At 43.9% G+C, this 12735-nt stretch overlaps 1 protein-coding gene across 1 annotated transcript; it reads left to right on the top strand.

The window, feature by feature from the left end:
• Positions 1–3193: 3193 nt before the first annotated feature.
• TNNT3 (troponin T3, fast skeletal type) lies at positions 3194–12332 on the top strand. Its single transcript, XM_032187959.1, has 9 exons — positions 3194–3228; positions 3991–4036; positions 4868–4984; positions 5317–5394; positions 5626–5739; positions 5944–6053; positions 6913–7003; positions 9991–10031; positions 12153–12332. Exons 1-9 carry the CDS (start codon positions 3194–3196, stop codon positions 12199–12201), a joined length of 681 nt encoding a protein of 226 aa, XP_032043850.1. The 3' UTR covers positions 12202–12332.
• The last annotated feature ends 403 nt before the right edge of the window (positions 12333–12735 follow it).

Raw genomic sequence — 12735 nt, 5'->3', positions numbered from 1 at the left:
AAGGACCGAATCTAAATGTACATGGGGTCAGTTTTGCTCTGGTGTGTGGGCAGATAACTTACTGTCCCTGGGCCAAATCCAAAATCATTTTCAAGGTATAGAAAGCTCTCATTGACTTTGAAGGTTTTGAGGTAGCTCAGTTGTGTCCACATGACCCCAACCTGGCCAGCTGTTTCCAAAGACAAAGCCCAACACCCCTTGAAACTACATTTCTTTTTCTGTATTTTCAGGCTTTTCTTATTTCCTTTTTTTTTTTTTTTTCTTTGTCTTTTTTTTTTTTTTTCCTTTTTTTTCTTTTTCAGTTTTAGGGAAATCCTCTGAGGACCTTTCAGAGACCCTGATGCCAATTTTCACTTCAGAATGGGATCTTTCCCTCTCTTTCTTTCTCTCGTTTTTCTCTTTCTTTCCTTTTATTTTTTTCAATAGCATATTGATTTTCAAGGACAGACTGTGAGTTAGAGAAGCTGCTTCTCAGAAGTGGGATGGAGGAGGAGGGCGTTTAGGGATTTCTGAATGAAGCAAAGGCAGGTCAGATGGATTCACAGAAAGGGGAGCATTTGTGGGAATGTCTCGCTGACTGGGCAGGAGAACTGGGTGTATTTTTGGTGGTGTGTGTTCTCCAGGGGCCCACCCTTTCGGAAACCAGAAACTAAGAGACTCTCTCTAATTGCCATGTCAGTGAACTTGGATTTCCAGTGGTTCTTGCCTTCTTTTGGCAGGGTTGTATGTGGGGATTTTGTCACAGCCCCATGCTTCATGGGCAGAATGAGCAGAATATCAGTCAAAATCCACCAACAGGAGCAGGAATTTGCTACGACAATTCCTGTGTGTCAACAAATTTTGGCCCAGTTCCTTAACTCAGTGTCTTGAAAGATGGGGCATCTCAAAATCACTTCCCTGGGCTCCTTTTGGTGCATACAGTATGGACCATGCTGGATCATGCACTGCAAAGGATGGGTTTATTACTCTTCCTTTTAAATGCTCCTGTTTCTTTGTTATCCCCTTTTCTGGTTTTCTGGAGGTACCTTTAAATATCCTAACTACAATTTCTTTTTCTCAAGAAAGCTAACCAACCTTAATTTTATTTTGGCAATTGTTTGTTGGTGTAATTATGTGTAAAATGCTGATTTGCTAACGGCTGAAGCCAAATTCACCCAGTCATTGACAGACAGGTGTCAATCCTGGCAGCCAAGGTCAACAAACAAAATCCGTCATTTCCTCTGTTCTTTTTCTCTCTGTGAAGTGTTACTAATTGACAGCTTTAAGTTAAACAGGAGTGTTTCTGAAAATTATCTGGGTACGGCATGAGGGAAAGGAATCCTGTGTGAATAACATCCCTAGCAGACTGGTTAATCGTGACTACTTTTTCTCTTTCCAGATCTAAAACAAAACAATTCAACTTATATTTTAAGAAGCTCACTGGTTATTTGAAAAGCAAAACAATTAAAAAAAATAACCAGAGAAATATAGAAGTGCATTTTTGCCTAATAGTATTTTTCTTCAGGAGCGATTTGTGGTTTCCTTTATATGAGTGCTCTAAAACACTTTTCTAATTACTTGCTGTTTATTTTATTAGCATTGCTTTGGCATTTAGAGGCCTCAGCTGAGATATGTTTTGGTAGGCAGTGTTCTTGCAGTAAATGAGAAAAGTGTCTACTTCCAAAATTTCATTACTGAAATTGATATGGGAAAGTGTGAGAGAAAGGAAAGCTTGGTTTCTGATCTTTTTTATTCATCTCTCACATCTTTTCTCTTAATTATTCCAGTTACCTATTTCCAGTAATCTCCTCCAGTTTTGATTATCCAACATCCTTGCAAGCATCTCCGCTAGATATTTTTCAGTTCCAGTTTTTCTATTTATTCCCTTAAAATGTTTGATTTTATTTTATTCTACTCTGTTCCACTTGCTCTCCCCAATTTCCTCCATCAGTCCCAAAATAGATGGATGCAAATAAGCACTTGAAAAAATATAGTATAATAGCTTTCTGTATCACGATACGGATAACCAGGCTCACGCAGCTGCTCCTGAGGGAGGCTAGTTTTAATTTTCCTTTAATAAGCTGCCTGTTTTTACCAGATTCAATAGGCTGTGAGCTTTTTATTTCAGTTCCTCCCACTGAACCAACACAGAGAGAGTCTTGTACAGCAAAATCCAGCATCTCTGAAAGTTCAAACGTAGCGTGTGGTTATGAAAGTCAACCTGGGTCCCTGTGAGACAGGGCCAGAATAAACACGTAGGTTTAATTCACTCCTATTTGTGAGACAGACAGTGCTGAACTGAGCGGCGTTACACTGGGGCTAACAGCTGAAGTTCAAAAAGCAGAGCAGGGAGGGGGACTGATCGCAAGCACATACGTTAAGCAAGTAGCTCCTAGGGCAGCACGTTTCTGAGAGCCAGGGAAAGGTCACCTGTGGCAGGGGGACACCTCTGACTGCCACTGGGCCCAGAGCTGGCAGTCTGTAATGGTTTAGCCTTCCCACCAGGCTGTTATACCTTTCCTGGGGATGCGGAGTCATCATAATTAACATTTACGTGAATTTGGCATGTACCTCAGCAGGAGAGGATGCTCACTAAGAGAGGATGGTCTTGGCAGGCTGGGTTTGAGGGCCACCATTCTGTACAAAAGAAACATCCTCCCCATGGCACCAAGACATCTCAGGGATACATGCCCTAAGCTATCTTAGGAGCCAGTGGGCAGAGAGAAAATGCGTGGCATCAGGCTTTTTCCCGCCCGGCCCCCAAGTGAGGCATTTAAGCCAAACCTATTTATCGTTGTCGCCACTCAGAATTCAGGTTAACTTCAGTGAGGGAAGTGTTGATTGAAAGAGGCAATGTTTTCTTCCACCCTCCAGCCCAGCTGTCCTCCTCGGAGCTTTGGTCAGAACGGTTTGAGAAAAATAATTTAGCATTTACATGAAACCATTGCCTTCCAGATGCTACATTTGGGATTTTCATACAATCTCTTGATTCTTTTCTGCCAAATTCTGTTTTAAGGGTAAAAAACACATTCTCTCCTAGCAGAAAGGGGTGTGTGAGTGTGTGTGTTTCTTTTGGAAGTATGTGCGATTTAACCAGTTTCTTTGGGATGTTTCCCCTAAGATTGAATTTCCCTTCCCTCCTTTTACTTTAGCAGCTGGCATGATCTCTGTTGTTCTAACTGTTCTCCCTCTTTTTCCCTTCCTGTTTTGCTCCATGCTTCCAAATACAGAGGAGAAGCCCAGAATAAAGTAAGTATGAAGGGCAGGGGGTTTCAAAACCCTGGGATCATTTTTTTCTGATCTAGCAGAAGCCCGTACAGTGTCTGTTGGGCAAATGGCCATTAACCTTTGTGCAACCCTCCCTCGTGCAACATCCAGCCATTTCTATGTGCCTTTCCAGGCTGCCTGCTCCTGCCAGAGGACGCCTTAGCAGTAGTTACTGGCCAGGGTCTTAAGACCAATTCCTGATGGAGTTGGTGAAATTGTCCAAGTCTCACAGCTTTCCATGGAAAGGAGGTGGCTCTGCAGTAAATTTTTTGTGAGAGCCCATGGCTGGGAAGCTGCCCATCCATCCAGGGCTGCGGACAACAGGAAGGATGGCAAATGTTGGGCAGGGCTGGCTAGAGCTTAATGGAGGTTTCTTAAGGACCTTCCTTTCCCACTGCACTGAATGCCCAGAACTAAGCGTGCAGCACTGCACCGACAGCTTTGGAAGCCACCATGTTCCCATGTGGTAGGGAATGACCACAGATTTTGGGAATAGAAAGAGTTTTTAGGGGCGTGTCCCTGTCCTGCACAACCTTCCATGAAGTTCACAGGTCCCTAATGCTTTCTGGAGTAGTTTTCAATTGACTTGCTGTTTCACACCTCTGCATCTCCATTAACATTTCTCCTTGTCAGCATCATTCCCAAGAGCAGATCAGTTCAGAACCTGCTCTTTAAAAAGCTGACTATTTTTTAACAAGAAAATTCTCTTTTTTTTTTTTTTTTTTTTCCCTTGTCTCTCTGCAGACTAACTGCTCCTAAAATACCCGAGGGTGAGAAAGTAGATTTTGATGTAAGTACTCCTGAGGCTGTGTGTATTTGTCCGCTCGTACCTGTCACACACATGTGGAAACCGACATAACTCCTCCTGTATTGGATATAGCTGAGGATAAAGCCAAGGATAGAAAGATGGATGCTTTGCTGCCTGTTTTCAGTGAAACACTATCTTCTGCTTCCTGAAACCCTTTGGATATATTTGTTATTAGGACCAACCTAAAATATTTATTTATTTATTTATTTATTTTTCCTTCCTCAAATCTTTGAAGCTAATACATGAAAAACAGAGAAAGAGTTTTAGGAGCTCTCATGTCCCCTGTCCCACTGCTGTAAATGGTTTCAGACTTACAGGGCAGATTGAAATAAAGCGGGTCTATGCTTAGCTGTTGCTGAGAAACTCTACCTGAAATAATAACAAAAGTTAACAATACAGATCCAAATGGCTCTATAAAAATCTGATAGAAAAATGAAGAACCTCTGATGTCAAAAGTCTCTGCAGACATGTCTGTTGTACCCAAAATGCAGGGATGTTTTCTAGGTAAGACTCATATCCCGACCCTCAAGCTGAGCTCTGTACCTGCAAAGAGGAGGCAGCTAAGCAAAGCCAAGGATAAAATTCAGTGTAGGGAAATAGAAGATGGGAGTCCTGCTCCCTGCTGGTCTCCTGACTGTCACTTGGATGAGTCTCTGTCTCTGACCTGCACCAAGAGCCACTTAAGCTAATCCATGGATAACCACAGACACTTTCTGCCTTTGTTTCTGTGCATGAAGGTGGGGTGCTGGGAGTCTCCAGGGCACAATCCTGGAGAAATATGGGCTTGCCTAAAGCCTTCTTCTGCTCTTCTAGGACATCCAAAAGAAAAGGCAGAACAAAGACCTGATTGAACTGCAGGCCTTGATCGACAGCCACTTTGAAGCCAGGAGAAAGGAAGAGGAAGAGCTTGTTGCCCTCAAGGAGAGAATTGTGAGTCCTTGTACTGCTTGTTCACTGTGCTAGACTGAGAGATCTGGATGAGAAGTTGAACCCATTAATCCAGACACTTCGGTAGAAAACTGCGTTGTCATGCATAGAAATGATAGTTCACACCATCCCTAAATGGTTTACTCCCACCTCTGCCTCCTCCCTCTGCCCAGTTTTACCACTGGGAATTGCAGGTTAGCCCCATCCTGCACGTCCTGGCAGGGGAGCAAGTGGCTCACTCCCTGCACACCAAAACTCTTGGTGCTGGTGGGGTAATATGGGAGGTGGATGAAGCCACAGTGATGGCTCCATGCCTCTGTCACCGCTTCTTGCAGGAGAAGCGCAGAGCTGAAAGAGCAGAGCAACAGAGAATCCGGGCTGAGAAGGAGAAGGAGCGTCAGGCGAGGCTTGCGGTAAGTGTCTTTGTGTCTGTCTCTGTCTCAGCATCACACTGGAAGAGATTTGATGCCGAGATCTGCATCACAGAGAAGAAATGACCACCCTATTAAATCAAGGGTGGGACATGAGAGTTGCCAGTTCCCCTCAACACCTTATCTGATCACGTTCCCTGCAGTGACTCTGGTTGCTGGAGGAGCTGTGGGTCTCCCCTCGAGTAATGTGCTTCTGTGTGCTGCACTCCACAGGAGGAAAAGGCACGCAGAGAGGAGGAAGATGCCAAGAGAAAGGCTGAGGATGATCTCAAGAAGAAGAAGGCTCTGTCCTCCATGGGTGCCACATACAGCAGCTATCTGGCAAAGGTAAAAAGCATGGAGCAGTGGAAAAAATATGGAAGTGTTAAGCCACTGGGTTGACAGGGAACAGTCTTTATTACAAGTCAAGAAAAAAAGCTTGACTTTCCTTCTTCTGGATCTCTAGTGGTTTGTCTTACATTCTCCATCATTGAGCTAATTTCATTCAGCATGAATGTCTGCAGTCTGACATTAATTATGTTCTGAAAACAGGCTGACCAGAAGAGAGGGAAGAAGCAAACAGCTAGAGAGACGAAGAAGAAGGTCCTGGCCGAGAGGCGCAAGCCCTTGAACATCGACCACCTGAATGAAGACAAGCTGAGGTAACATGCCTACACTCACTCACTGTAATATAATCCACTGAAATTTGGTCTCACTGTCCTGGGGTCTTCTCTAGTGAAAGAATGAGGGAGAGGAGGGGGCCTTCCTTAAAATTCATCAAGGGACAATGTTAAGTTCTGCCTTTCCTTGACCTGGAGAACAGAGGGAAATGGGATGGGGTATTATTGAAATGGCTTGGTAGCCATCTAGCCATGCTGTTGGTATAGCTTCAGTTGCCTCTCCTGTTAATTAAGATAAGCCATCTACTGGCCTAGGTACAAACTCTAAACCCAGCTCTGAGATAGCTGAACAAACCCTCAGACTGGGATCTGTGTTACAACAGCATTCCCAGGGTGAGTTAGAGCTGCTATAAGGTATGGGTACGGATATCCACTGAGGCTGAAGGCTTGGGGGCCAAGTGCTCTGGTGCAGAGAAGTCTTCAGATGACGGCCTGGACTCCACACACTGGAGTTTACATGTGACTGAAGGACCAGGCTGGCTCACCTCATCCCTGGAATGGATGAGATTGCACAATGGCAGCTGCTCTGCTCATCCCTGGGGCATTCAGCCTTCATTCCTTCTCATCTAATCCCCCTGGACTCTTTCTCTCATTAAGAATTAGGGGGAAAATTAAATCTGTCAGAAAGACATTAGTGCATGGTACATGAAAGAGCACAAGGCTAAAAGGTTCTCAGGTGAGAAGGTGAGAAACGTGTGCCCTTGACCAGCTTTCAGAGGTCAGTAGTTTTCAGAGGATAATGTGTGAACTGCACTGAATAAAATGTGAAAAGTGAAATGAAAACTAGAAAATACAGGATGTGATGTGTTTCTCCTATTGCCTTCTCCCCACAAACACACAGGGACAAGGCTAAGGAACTGTGGGACTGGTTATACCAGCTGGAGACTGAAAAGTATGACTTTACAGAGCAGATCAAGAGGAAAAAATATGAGGTGAGTTAAAAAGCCATTTTTCTAGTGGCACTAGATCCAAAATATAAAAATCTTTGACATTGTTCTGGCAAAAGCCATGCAGTGGCAATACGATTTGGTTCTCCAGTGCCCTTTTGGAATATTTAAGCAGAAGGCACCTGGAACTACAGTTCCCCTAATGTACTTGGTCTGGATTTCACATTTTAGGCTGAAATTGTATAGACCACTCTCAAGGCTTTCAGTCCTTCATGGAAAGCCAATCCTGATGGAAAATAGACAAAATAGACCCACTCAAACACTTCTTGCTCATTCTTGTTTATCTATAGGTAACTGTGTTACAAAAAAAAAATAAAAATAAAAAAAAAGCACACTCTCAATTTGCTCATCTCCATTGAAAAGTAATATTTTTAAACCCATCTTTGGCTTCACACTTGAACATTTTAAGTTTTATTCCCATCCCAGACAGATTCCTTGTGGACTGAGCTCTCTGGAGTTACTGAAACCTGTCTCCAGACAGGAGCACCTGACTGCAGTGCCATAGGGTAACACAAAGCCGATGGCTTTCCTTCACAGTCACAGTCTGCAATCCCCTACACCAGGTTCCAGTGGCTGAGAAATCCTACTGGATCTCTCTCCGTCTTACTCTCTTTCAATTCCCAGTCCCACAGACACACTGACAGGGAATGAGCAACACCAACGTAACTATCTCAATCTCTCTTAGATTTTAACAATGCGTTGCAGGCTGCAGGAGCTTTCCAAGTTGTAAGTACAATGAATTTGCCTGTGTAACAGCAGCAGCAAAGGCTACAAAATGCATGAGCCTGCCGCATGGTCGGAGGCCAGGTGCCAGACAGAAACTGGCACTTGGCTCCAAGTGCAGAGGGAAAAGAGAAAATGAATCTTGTACGTCTCCCTTCACTTCCTTTTTCTCTCCCTTTCTGTTCTTTGAAAAGAGATGAAGTGATTTAGGAGAAGAGTCAGGGTCCAACAAGGATGCAGGTAAAGAAATGCAACCCACGCAGGCCACCACTGAAAATAATTCTCCATCCAAATGTCCAGTTGTATTTGCATAGGAGAGCCACCCCGATGCACCTGAGGTACGTGCAGAAGCTTAGGGATGCATAAGTAGCATCTTGGGCTCCACAGAAAAGAATAGTATGGGGTGTGGAAGATTCTTCACTTTGTGGCCACATGCTAGCTCCAACTGGAAAGGGCAAGTTAAGGATAACATGAGGCACAACAGGAATTAAGGCAGTGGCAGGGGAGAAATGTGCTGTGGCATGAGGCCTCTATACAGATAAAGAGATGGGTGGCTGATGAGAAGAATCAAGGACACAAAGTGCAAAGAATTGCAGAGTAGAAGGATGCACAGCTGAGATGTGAGAAGAAAAATTGGAGAACAAAGGGAAGGTGACAGCAGGAAAGGAAAGTGAGGGGAAAGGTAAGTGCAAGCAGCAAAGGGAATGAAGGACACAAGCAAGGACACAAGGGAGAGACAAAGGAAGGAACTGGGACAAGCAGGAATGGAGCTGTTCTTCAGCTCTAGTGTCTGCTGCTCTTTGGTGCTTCCTTGGAGAGTGTGCTATGGTCACTATGGCAAGGTTGTCCGTGAAGGTAAGTCTTAAGTCTCTGGGTCAAGCTGAAGACACAGCTGGTTCTCCTCCACACCTGGGAAAAATACTGAGTTGCAATAAACAATTTAAAACTGCTGCAGCAGATAAAACTTCCACGAGTAAGTACAAAAGCAACTGATCTGCTGATCTTTCCTTCCTTGTGTTGTCTTGTTCCTGCTAATGTTTCAGTCTCTCGTTTCTGTTTGCCATGGAAAGACATGAGATAGGAAACACCGGTTGTTGGGCCAGCCTGGGTGTATGACTTTTTTTTTTTTTTTTTTTTTTTTTCTCATTTCGCGTGTGGCGAATGTCAAGTGCCACTTAAAATATTGAAATATTGGGTCATCAGTTCTTGGACATGCAGAGGCAGTGGAGAATTTTGAATTACACCAAAAGCAGAAGCAAAGCATATGTTTTGGAAAGTGCATTTTCTCACCCAAGGAAAACCAGGTAGAACCTAGGTAGATCCTTCACTTGGTTACAATCAAGAAGGTGAAGGGGAAAAAGATCATGAGTTCTTTAGGGCTTGTCTGCTATCTGCACTGAAGTCCTGGGATTTCAGGAGGGAGTCTAGGGCTATGGGCCAGGATTGAGATGCTGAGTCAGGCCACAATATGCAGTGAAAGGTAGGTGTTTGCTTTGCAATGCTTCAGGTTGGAAGCTACAGTTTACCCGTTGCAAAACACATCTTTACTCCATCTTGTCAGGAGCATAGTGGCTGGAAGTAACCAGCAGAACTTGAGAAGATGTTCAGAGTCCCCACTCCAACCTTTTCCTCTGTGGTTGCTGAAGCTCTCCTTGAATAGTGCCATCTTCAGCACTTCAAAAGTCTTCCTCTCATATTAGATGAGTGGCTAGGAAGATGATGACTGCTGCAAGCTCCTCACCTCCTCCTCTGACAGCCAACAAAGGCACTCTGGCAGAATGTGTGACCTGCATTATTGAGGTCCCCATACAAGGTCCACCAAAGCTCTTTGAGCTTACACTTTTCCTAATGTGTAGTAGGGGAAAAGTAAGATGAGGTCAATGCATATGGGGAGATGAGGCCATCCAACAGCTTTCCAGCTGGCCAAGGTGAGAGTCATTTGAGTTCACTTGTCTGCAGTTTGACATGTGAGTTCACAGTAAATTAATTCATATAGATTGGGATTCAACTAATAAGGACTATAAAATTCTAGCTCATCTTTCCCTTGAAATGTGAAATTAGTTTGAAGATTTATAGCCAAGGAACAACATTTTTCTCCTTCAAGCAAGGGTGAGCTTTTATTTCAAAGGAAGTATTGATTCCTATCACAGGCACCTGTTTCCAGCTCTTCAGCAGGTAAAACTCTTCTCTCCATGAGGGAACAAGGTTTCTTTATCTCTAAAACCCCTGGTCATGTATGTTGTTTTCAGATTGTCACCCTCAGGAACCGGATTGATCAGGCTCAGAAACAGTAAGTACCCGTATCCCCTCCTAGCTCCTGGCTGGGGATATCTTCTCAGTGTTCAAAGTATTCACTTCAGCCTCAACACCAACATTTTCTTGCTGCAATGAAATGAGGCGAAAGGTAGAAGGGTAACTCCCATCCTGCCTCATGTTGAGAAAATGAAGGGGAAAATGAAGTGAACATAACAGCTAGTAAAGAAAAATTGTGTTTCTTCACACCATGTCTGCAAAATCTCCATCTGCTAATTGCTGGGGTTTTCAAACACCTGACTGAGGTGCTTTGAAAACACAAGGGGAGACAACCCTTGCTTATGAAGGGTAAACAAGTGGTTGCTGCGAATGGTGTGTAACAAGACTAACATCATGTTGTGAGTTCTTTTCACTCATCTCTCTTCTCTCACTTTCCCTCTCCATATGACTTATATTTAATTAGATTTTTTCTGAGTCTTGTATCTTTAACTATTCTACATCTGTGCAGTGAACTTGGGTGGTGTCATGGTTTGTATGGGTGTTGCTGCTCTTTTGAGGGGCACTGCCACACCACCCACAACAAGCTGTACCATTAATGCATATTTGTTCCCTCAAAAGACACAGCACAGTCTTAGTGCAATAGGAGAACATTTGAAAAGGTTGCACTGGAAAGCCCGCAGCTCATGAGATTTCTGCATATTTGCATTTCTATCCAAAACAGACTGTAGCATTCCAAAGCAATGTCTGCTGACGTGTTATACAAGGATCAAGTGATCCTTTTGCTTCACACTGTTATTAAGTCTCCTTAAGCACATTCTAAAGGTTAGGCATAACATCAAACATCACAGGCGTTTGTGGAGATAAAAGGACTCTGCCTTCGTTTGAGGAGCTATACAGTTCCTCTACTGGATTTTGAACCTGTGGGAAGTCTGCCAAAAAGGGACACTGAGAGGAATTTTAAATAAGCAGAAAACATTCGACCATCTCTAATGCAAAGGGTCAGTTTTTCAAATAGATCAAGTCTAACTTGGTCAAAAGGTAAAGTATCCACTCTGTGTACGTCTGTGTCACTGTGTTATATCCTCACATAAACATGGCTAGTGCTCTTGAACAAATGGAGCAGCACTACAAAAACCTCCCCAGATGTGTCTTCCTCATCTTTCTCTGCTCTCTGGAGGAATCAGTGGTTCCAAAGCAGGCCTCCTTGTTGATGGCAAGGCCCCAACATGTCGTGCCTGTCCCCGCAATCCCATGCTCTTCTGTGTCAAAGATGTGCCCGCAGTTTGCATGTGCTTTTGTTCAAGAAGCAGCCTCTTCATCCTACGTGTGAGATGCAAGGGTTTGGTGGTGTGTTGTGCCAAGGTTTTACCTATGGGAGCCAGTTCAGAATCTAACCTGACTAACTTCACGCCTGGCCCCTCTCTGGCTCCAGGCGTGCCATTTTCTCAGACAGAAGGTAAGTGGCTTGCATGCAGGATTGCCCTTCTGTGTGCAAGAAGATACTGTTTGGAGAGAGTTTGCTTTGTGTGGGGGCTGTAGCTGGACTGCTCCCACACACGCTATAAGCAAGATGGGAATATTGATGTGAGGGGTGACCTAAAGTCCGCATAGTTTTGGAGATTCTTGCTCTCATGACACAAGGAAGTAGTCTCTCTGGCTGTGCTAGAGCAAAGCAGTTCTTAGTTGTGTATAAATTACGGTTCAGTGTTTTGTCTCCACTTCCACTTTTTTTTTTTAACTAGGGCATCTGGGGGATTTGACTAAAGATCTCTGATGAGGAGGAAGTTTTCTCCAGAAACAGAACTAAATCATAAAATCCAGATGAGAGCAAATTTGAATTCAGGAAACATCAAATCTGTGCTTGGATAGGCTTGTCACTTAGTTTTGAAATCACACGAACTTGTGTCCTGTTAATGCAGGAATCTGGAAGGGACCACCTTTCAGGAATGCACATCCTAGTCTTTCGCTGAGAGCCTGAGGTGGAACCTCTTTCCACAACATATGCAATGTTTTTCTCAGGATGTGCTCTATAATGGATATGCCCAACATGTGAAAGAAGGAAGAAGCTTGATGCTAAGATGAGAGTCAGAAATGAGTAGTGGTCACCATGGACCAATTCTTTCACACTGACATGTTTTTCTTTCATTTTGTATTGTAGCAGCAAGAAGGCAGGAGCCAAGGGGAAGGTCGGTGGGCGCTGGAAGTAAAGAACCAGGCAGGATGGCCCTTAGTGACATGCCGAAACGCTGCTGGTCTCCTCTTTCTTCCTTCACAAACCACTTGTGTTCCCATGCCTCAGCGATAACAAAAATTGCAACATCAGCCTGGGTTGGCTATTGCTGCTGCTTTTCTTCCTTTTCTTCCTGGAGGGGTCTGGTGGCTTCCTCAGCCAAAAGGAAGCAGGTTCCCTGCGGAACTGAGGTGACTCCTTGCTGGCATCTTCAATTCCTGCTGAGCATGTCCTTTACCCTCCTGATACCAGCCCTATGCTGTCCTGTAGATTGCTGTGTACAAATCTCTGGATTTTGTAAATAAAGCGCAACCAGTACCTACTTCAATGACAGCTTTCTGGAATGGTGTTTTTATTTTATTTATTTATTTTTTTTTAATGGCATTTGGGAATTGGACCTTAGCTATCCTTATTTAATATTTAATCCAGCCCTACAAGTGGAAATGGGGTTTGGCATCATTAACAAAAAACAGGACTGGAGGCCAGTTTTACAGGTCCCATACAGGCAAAT

This window comes from Aythya fuligula, chromosome 5, assembly GCF_009819795.1.
Source record: "Aythya fuligula isolate bAytFul2 chromosome 5, bAytFul2.pri, whole genome shotgun sequence".
NCBI classification, from domain to species: Eukaryota; Metazoa; Chordata; class Aves; order Anseriformes; family Anatidae; genus Aythya; species Aythya fuligula.
Note: the sequence above shows the minus strand (reverse complement) of the source record. Positions and strands in the feature narration are given on the sequence as shown.

Bases quoted from the DNA above. Each gene is read 5' to 3' on its own strand.
- TNNT3 (XM_032187959.1), top strand. From the start codon at position 3,194: ATGCTTCCAAATACAGAGGAGAAGCCCAGAATAAA. The intron at 5,395-5,625 runs GTAAGTGTCTTT...TGCACTCCACAG, and splicing joins AGCGTCAGGCGAGGCTTGCG to GAGGAAAAGGCACGCAGAGA. The intron at 10,032-12,152 runs GTAAGTACCCGT...TTTGTATTGTAG, and splicing joins ATTGATCAGGCTCAGAAACA to CAGCAAGAAGGCAGGAGCCA.